Genomic DNA, 8,364 nt, shown 5'->3' on the forward strand with positions numbered 1-8,364 from the left:
AACTCTTTCCACACTGAGAGCAGGAGTGCAGCTTTTTGGCTTTTGTTCCTTGAGATTTCAAGTCATGTTTCTCCTCCACTTCATTCAGTTTGTGTCTTTGCTCCGTCACTTCCATCTGTTCTAAAATAAACATATTTAGTAGTGAGAATCAGTTCAAGGAGGATAAATATGAAAATTCAAGTGAACACTTACACTTTAAAAAATTTCAATAAATAGCTTACGGTCTTCACTTAAAATTAAACATTTATATTCACCGAACATGAAATTGTACACAGTCAATCTATCAAGCCGAAGTGAAAAATCTGTGTTGTTTGCACAATTCCAAAAGTAAAAAAACTGTAAGCATTCAAAATGTGCCTGAAAACCCATTGAATTTAAATGCGGGAGAGCGAGCGGAGCCGAACCAGAAGACCGAAACAAACATCACTCCCAACACAATTTTCATCGTCACAAGTTTCAAGACGCTAGAGTATTGAGCACTGAAATTATTCTCAAGTTTTGCTTTAGGACCTAGTATAAAGTTTAAAAGACATTTTGTAGAATGGCGAGTTCATGCATTCATTAGGGGCTTTCGCACCGCGTAGGTCTAGGACAGGGGTCGGCAACCCAAAATGTTGAAAGAGCCATATTGGACCAAAAAAAATAAAAAATTCTGTCTGGAGCCGCAAAAAAAAAAAAACTTTATATAAGCCTTATAATGAAGGCAACACATGCTGTAGGTGTTATATTAGCCCTCTAGTATCAAAATGAAAAGTAGGCTACAAATTAGAGCTTAGATCGGGCCCAAAAAAATCAAGCCCGGCCCGACACATTAAACGTAATTATGAGCCCGAGCCCGATTTTAACCCGACCATTTTTTAATGCGTGGGTCGTTATAACTGACGTTCTCAACTTTCTTTCTCCTGCCCGCAACATTTATGTTTTGTCCCGTTCCCGCCCGCAAATAGACTTTTTTCTGTACCTCCAAATACTTTCAAGTTAGCCTACGTGTCGCCACCATACATCCTCCTGATAAATTATTTGTTATTAAAGCATTAAAACACAAACCACTGTTAATTTAACATAAAAGCAAGCAGTTTACTATGCGTGCATGGTTTGGCATGACTGAATGCGCGCAAAGTGTGCTCTCTTAATAATTCCTAAAAAGCTGACAGTTCATCGCGATCTCACACATCTCTGTTATTATCAATGAAGCAGACTGCACAATGAATCTTTCATAATATCCACACGCTGTTCGTTATAATTAGAGGATTTGCCATCATACAGAATTCAGCATTGAACAAAAAAGTCGGTGAGGGGTGAGGGGAGTCTATCTTAAATGCTTCTGATTGGCCATTGCGTTCAAGAAATCAACACATATGTCTGTGATTGGCTATATCGCTCAACGCTGCAAACATGAAAAGAAATTCTGGCCTGTAAATCGTTTCTATTTTGTTTTAGTAGAGTGAGTGCATTACCGCACGCGCCCGCGCCCGCACTCGGCCATCAAATCTAGTCCCGCGCCGCACTCTATTGCGTTGGGAGTGCTCAGCTATCTTTCTCTTTTTCCCCTTGGGATCCATGGCCCATGACACACCCGCCGGTTTGTTTGTTTGTTTGTCAGCCACCGGTCTGGCATCACGCCGATCTGACAGACACGTGTGTCACAGTCTATGACGTAAATTCTTCGTTGACAGAAATGTTGAAATTAAATATTTATTATACACATTTTTACAACGTTGAAAAACTTTAAGAATGTTTGTCATGTTTTTCATCCTACAGAAATTATATTAAAACAAAAAATATTTTTTCCATTTTCAAATTTTTGAAAAAGCTCCAGGGAGCCACTAGGTTCCACCGCCCCAGTGTTTTAAACATCCAGGATACGCACACGAAAGGACCATTTTAAACAATAAACTGACACAAAGACATAAATATGTCATTCAACATACAATAAAATTTGAACAATCCTCGTTCTCCAGGCCTGTAAACAATGGGGCGGTACTTCAGCCTATGTCCAGCGTGACCTTTCCAACGTGATTACGTAATCCCTGGCGCGTCGCATACCAGCACAAGACGAACAACTGTGGTTAAAAAGTATATACTTTTTTTTTCTTTTTTTTAAATGACCGATCGTTTCGCTAGATAACACCCTATTCCTCAGCTGGGATCGTGCAGAGCCGTTTGAAGCACTTCACTGACCTTTGAAACTGTATTGATTTGGACTTCAACATGTTGGTAGCGCTTGAAGTCCATTGTGTGGAGAAAAATCTGAAATGTTTTCCTCAAAAAACTTAAAATTTTTTTCCACTGAAGAAAGAAAGACATCTTGGATGGCATTGGGGTGAGTAAATTATCAGGAAATTTTCATTTTGAGGTGAACTAATCCTTTAAAAAGAAGTGAAAATGATCAACTTTAGTTATGATGCAATGCTGGCCCCGATGATTCAGTCATGTCCCGAAACGCTGCAGGGCTGCCAACTCTCACGCATTGACCGTGAGACTCACGCAATTGACACTTTTCACACGCTCTCACGCCACACATCCATTTTCTCACGCACAGAAAAATCGTGAAACAGAGAGGACACGGAAACCGACAGACAGGACAGAGCAGGATACTTAAAAAATCTCAGCTCTCAGATTCTGTAAATTTTATTGCGAAATTCCAAAATACCGTTTTGGCGCTTGTAAATTGTGACGTGACAGATCCCTAGCGGCACGTGAACCGATCATCTCTACTAGCTAATAGTATATAAACACGAATTAACAATGTTGAAAGATACAGTACAACTTACCAAAATGTATATTCCTCATACATAATATCGATCAATCAATGTTTTTCAACTGCGGAAAAAGGTCAATAAAACAGCTGGAGAACAATTATGCCACATAACATTTACCTCAGGAAAGCCATTTAATGACCACATAGGCTATAGCATGTTAGTTGGCTAGAAAAAAGAGCTATAGAGTATTTTGCTAAATATGTGTACTTTATTACATATTTATAATATTTTTTTTACTAAATATCAATAAATAAAGTTGTTGTTTATAATAAAAAACGCATTATATTTAATTTGAGTTATTTTTAACCTTAAATAATACTACCAGCTGAGAGGGCTCTCTGTATGTCTACAGCATTAGGTGAGATTTTTTTTTCTTGAGAAAAATTAACGCCTATCTTGTGTACCTAATATTGATCCAAATGAGTCAATATTGAATCAAATCACAAGTATTTAATTGAATTGAAATCATGAAATTTGTGTCAAGCAATAATAAAAAAAACATAGCTTACCAGAAATTATATACCATGTAAACATTGTAGCATGTTGTCACTAAACCTATTACCTATTAATATTCTGTTTAGTTACTAAAATGTTTTGAGAATCACAATACACTTATTGTGATGCAAGATTTTTTTTTTTTTAAATCCCCCCAATCCACCCGCCTCCCCAATCCACGCATTATAAGTGGTAGACCTGCGGGAATTATTAAAATACTTATTGAGAGTATTATCTGTTATATTATTTATTTTAATGGTTAAAGTACAATAAATGTCTTAATTTTGATTTTTTTAAGAATTGTTGAAAGCTGTCTTTTTAATAATTGCAACATGTTCCCGAAGTCATGTGAAATAATCGTGTTACATAATCGTGATTTCAATACTGACCAAAATAATCATGATTATGATTTTTTTCCATAATCGAGCAGCCCTACATCCGAGTGAACGAGACGGAGGGAAGGGCATGACAATTTTAGACTGGAATCCCTAGAACTAAAATCGTTCCTAGTTCCTGCGGTGCGAACATGCCAAAATCCGGGTACTTCCGCCAGTAGTTCTAGGAACTATAAAAAGGCTCCTCCGGTGCGAAAGCCATTGGTTTCATGGTCTTGTTTTTCCATTTACCACATAAGTATCTGATGGTAGCCTAACTTCAATTTCCAGAATCAGAAAGAGCTTTATTCGCCAAGTGTGTGCAAACACACAAGGAATTTGTTCTACCTCATGTCATACATAAAATACAACATAGGCTACATCTAAAATACTGTTTGATCGACTTCTGAGATGTAATGTGTTTTATATGTGACCGTGGAACACAGTGCCTGTAGATAATGCCTTCTAATATCAAGTCAAGTGCTTTTATTATTCATCCATTCATTATTTTTATCGCTTGTGTCAGTAACTTTACGCAGAAGAAGCTGGATATTTATTTACATACCTCAAAATAAACTATAAAGCAAAATTCATATCGACTGACACAAGTCTCATTCTCATTGCATGATTAAATAACTTGTGATGCAGGGGAACTTCTGTCATTAATGTTAGTTTTTATTTTTATTTGCAAGTTTTTAACCTATGCGGTGAAGATTTGGAAAATTTTCTGAATATCGAGTTATGCAGAAGACTTTTTGAATATATTCAGTGTTTTCCCCTTATTTAAAATAAGGTATTTTCACAAAATATCCTGTGTTGGAATTGATTTGTCAATAAAGTAATGTGATAAAATGTTAACCCTGTTGTCAGTGTTCTGTATATTTGCTTAATATATATATATATATCTTTTTTTTGGGGGGGGGACAGTGAGAAATATAATTTTTACTACAATTTAAAATATTTAATTGGACCAGCAACAGGTTTGGTAAACTAAATTGTTCCATTGGCTCACCATAATTATTTCTTATTGAGCCCATGTGAACAGAATGTTGCCACAATTGATCACATTTAATAAATAGTTCAATTCGATTAAGCCAATTGAAAAATGTATTGTGAACATTTTAACAGTGTAGCAGAAAACAAGAGATCAGGTATGTGTGATTTTAAAGTATCAGATCTCTGATGTAGCAAAGTTTAGCTCTACAATTAAAATGTGTTTGACAACTTATGATTATGGTCATTTAGATGCATTTCTGTATCATTTTTATCAGTGATACAGATATCAGTTTCCAAAGCAATAAACAATGAAGAATCATGAATGGACACCAACCTGTTTGTTTCTCAGTATCTTCATGTTTTATTCTGGTTGAAACATCGTTCACATCCTGACTGGAAATAAACGGCATCCAGCGAAAACATTCTGCACTCGTCTTTCCATTCATGGTCGTTAATCAGTAATCAACAACGTTCAGCTTGAAAAAAATACTCTATTCTGCGCATGCTCACGAGGTCATGACTTCTTAAAGGGGCCGCACATTCTAAAGCAAATCACTGGTATCATGTAAATAACACGTTGTAATCGTAAAAATGGCTTTGCCAGTCTAGTCACCTTCACCCTGTTCAAATTTATGTTGTTTTTCTGCTAGACATGCTTGCACCTTTACCCTTTGCATCCTTAATATGGTGTCTTCTTTTGAATGTTAAGTCTATACATTTATATAAACGTACAGAACAGACGTAACACAAAGGAAGACACACCATAATGCTTGCTTACATTGAATCCATAAAAATAATGAGTATATCTACATCAATGTACAGTCAAAAATACGTACATTTTAAGTTTATTTAATACTTTTAATGTAGGCTAGTGTAAAATAGTGTAGAAGGCACAGTTTAAAACTTTTGATCAGTTTGAACTTTTTTTTATTTGTAAAGTCTTTTCAATTTACTGAAGCTGTTTTACTGGAATCTTTTACATCATGTAAATAAAGAAAGCAATCATTTTATTTTTCAGTTGGTTTATTGTTTAATATTTTACAGTTTCTATAATTTTCTAACTACATCCACCAAATCTGGCGAACTAAAGGTTTGGTACTTCATTGTTCAATAATACATAATAACTCCAACCTCTTTGTATGATACAAGACCTGATAATTCTGTCTGGGATTATTTTAATAATACCGTACATCTCAAACGTATTAACTACAGTATTGTGTAGTAAATAAGATGTGTTTGAAACTAAATTCATTTTCAATCAATCATAGCTCAACAAAGACAAGATGTATATCATATTATTTCTCATGTACAATCATGTACATTGACATTCTAGACACCACCCAGCCAAACAAAATATGCAAAAAAACATACAAATTACTTTACTTTTGCTGTAAGAGTTGTAAACTGTCGTGAACCTTCAACTCATGAGTCTTTAACGTTCTCAGAGCATTTCAACAAATTCACAAACTAAACTAAATTGTGTAAAGTTACAACGTATCATGATATTTTTGTATATGAATAAGAAGGCTTGATGAAGATGGAAAAGTCTCTCCACACTGAGTGCAGCGCTTCTCTCCAGTATGAAGCCGCTTATTATGCTCTTTCAGGGTTCCAGACTGAGCGAAACTCTTGTCACAGTATGAACACTTGTAAGGTTTTTCTCCAGTGTGAGTTCGCTCATGTACTTTCAGAGACCAAGAGTGACTGAAACTTCTGTCACAATGTGAGCACTTGCAAGGTTTTTCTCCAGTATGAATTCTTTGATGCAGTCTCAGACAAGAAGCTCTAGTAAAGCTCTTCCCACAGTCACCACACACATGATCTCTCACACCGGTGTGTATTATCTGGTGCTGTTTAAGAGAGTTTATCCATGTAAAACTCTTTCCACAAAAATAACACACATATTGCCTCTCATTTGAATGTTTTTTCATGTGTTCTTTTAAATTTGAAGATAAATTAAAACCTTTACCACAATGATCACAGCTAAATGGCTTTTCTCCAGTGTGAACACGCAGATGATTTTCGAGAACAATTTTACTTCTGAAACTCTTCTCACACTGAGTACATTTGTACGGCTTCTCTCCAGTATGAACTACCTCGTGTGATTTCAGTGATGCAGAATAAGTGAAACTCTTGTCACAAGATGAGCACGTGTAAGGTTTTTCTCCAGTATGAATTCTTCGGTGCTGTTTCAGATATTCAGTTCTAGTAAAGCTCTTCCCACAGTCACAACACACATGATCTTTCACTTTATTGTGTGATTTCTGGTGCTGTTTACAATGATCCAGCCGTGTAAAACTCTTTCCACAGACAGAACACACATAAGGCCTCTCACCTGAATGAAGTTTCAGGTGTTGTTTTAGATTTGATGATGAAATAAAATCTTTCCCACACTGATCACAGTTGAATGGTTTCTCTCCAGAGGGAAAACACAGATGTTTTTTGAGTCCAGATATATATGTGTAAAACTTTCCACACTGGGAGCAGGTGTGCAGCTTTTTGGGGGGTTTTTGTTGAGTTTTTAAGTTACCATGTTTTTCATCCACTTCATTCAGTTTGTGTTTTTGCTCCATCGTTTCCATCTGGTCTGAAATAAACATATTAATTCAGAATCAGTTCATGGAGAATAAATGTGAAAATTCATGTAGACCTGATTTATTAGCAGAAAGCAAAAGAGATCAGCATCTGCATAATGTAGCCTACCAGATATTTGTTGTGGCAAAGGATACCTCTGTCGTTTGCTTATTAATGCAATCAAAATGTTAATGACAATTACTATTATTCAAGGTTAAGATCATTCAGACATTATTTATCACCCCTACATTGTGCATTATTTTACAGCCACTAAATCAGTTTAAATTACTGCTAGGGATTTTTTTTTTAACCAAGCTTAAACAATGAAGAATTAAGAATGGCCACCAACCTATTTGTTCCTCAGTATCTTCATGTTTTATTCTGGATGGTTCTGGATAACTCATGTCTTCAATCTCCTCTTTAATAACCTCCATCTCCTCTTTAATAAACTCCATCTTTAACAGTCACACAGATTTCAGCTGCTACTCCTGGAGTTTGTCCTTCTCTTGTAGGATGATGGGAATATTCCCAGTATTTATTGGTGAATTGTTGTGCGAGTTGTGATCCCGTCGCCCACAGGACCAGATCTGGAAAATTTGAAGAACTTATTCATAGTAAATCGTGAATTTATAGAAAATACTTAAATTACATTGAAACATATCCATTACATGTTAGAATACAGGGTATTTTTGTATGGTTGTAACGTTTTACAATAAACCACCCTTACGAAAATTAACCATGGATTTATTATAGTAAAAGTGTACGTTAGTAACCAGCTAACCACAGTTTTTTTGCAGATTGAGTACCATTTGTACAGTTTTACAAAAATACCATGGTTAAACTATGGTTAGTGTAGCAAAACCATGGTTAATTTTCAAAAGGGCAGAGCACGTAATACGTTTCATTACGTAGTACTTACATCAATTCTGGAGCCGATTAATGCCAAACTCTACAGATTGGGAACATCTCTCACACCCAGACTGTAAATATTACGGCATCTAGCGTCAGTTTTAGCTTGAACTGGTCGGATTTACAGCACTCGTGTCTCGCGCTACATTCTTCTGCTCGTTTCGTTTGTGGTTTGTTGTTCCCTTAGATTTGTTAGGGTTGCCAGAACTCGCGAAATTGCTAATCAAAACCATCGGTAAAACCGCGGATTTGGC

The 8,364-nt window shown here is 35.9% G+C and overlaps 1 protein-coding gene across 1 annotated transcript; it reads right to left on the minus strand.

Annotated features, from left to right (window-relative positions):
* Nucleotides 1-6,114: 6,114 nt before the first annotated feature.
* Nucleotides 6,115-8,254, minus strand: LOC130101130 (zinc finger protein 501-like). The gene is made up of 3 exons (XM_056266715.1): nt 8,117-8,254; nt 7,551-7,788; nt 6,115-7,214 (listed from the first exon to the last, which is right to left on the minus strand). Exons 2-3 carry the CDS (start codon nt 7,654-7,656, stop codon nt 6,115-6,117), a joined length of 1,206 nt encoding a protein of 401 aa, XP_056122690.1. The 5' UTR covers nt 7,657-7,788; nt 8,117-8,254.
* Between the last annotated feature and the right edge of the window lie 110 nt (nt 8,255-8,364).

The sequence above is a fragment of the Rhinichthys klamathensis genome, unplaced genomic scaffold (genome assembly GCF_029890125.1).
Source record: "Rhinichthys klamathensis goyatoka isolate OS25496 unplaced genomic scaffold, OSU_Roscu_1.1 h1tg000253l_1, whole genome shotgun sequence".
Taxonomy (NCBI): Eukaryota; Metazoa; Chordata; class Actinopteri; order Cypriniformes; family Leuciscidae; genus Rhinichthys; species Rhinichthys klamathensis.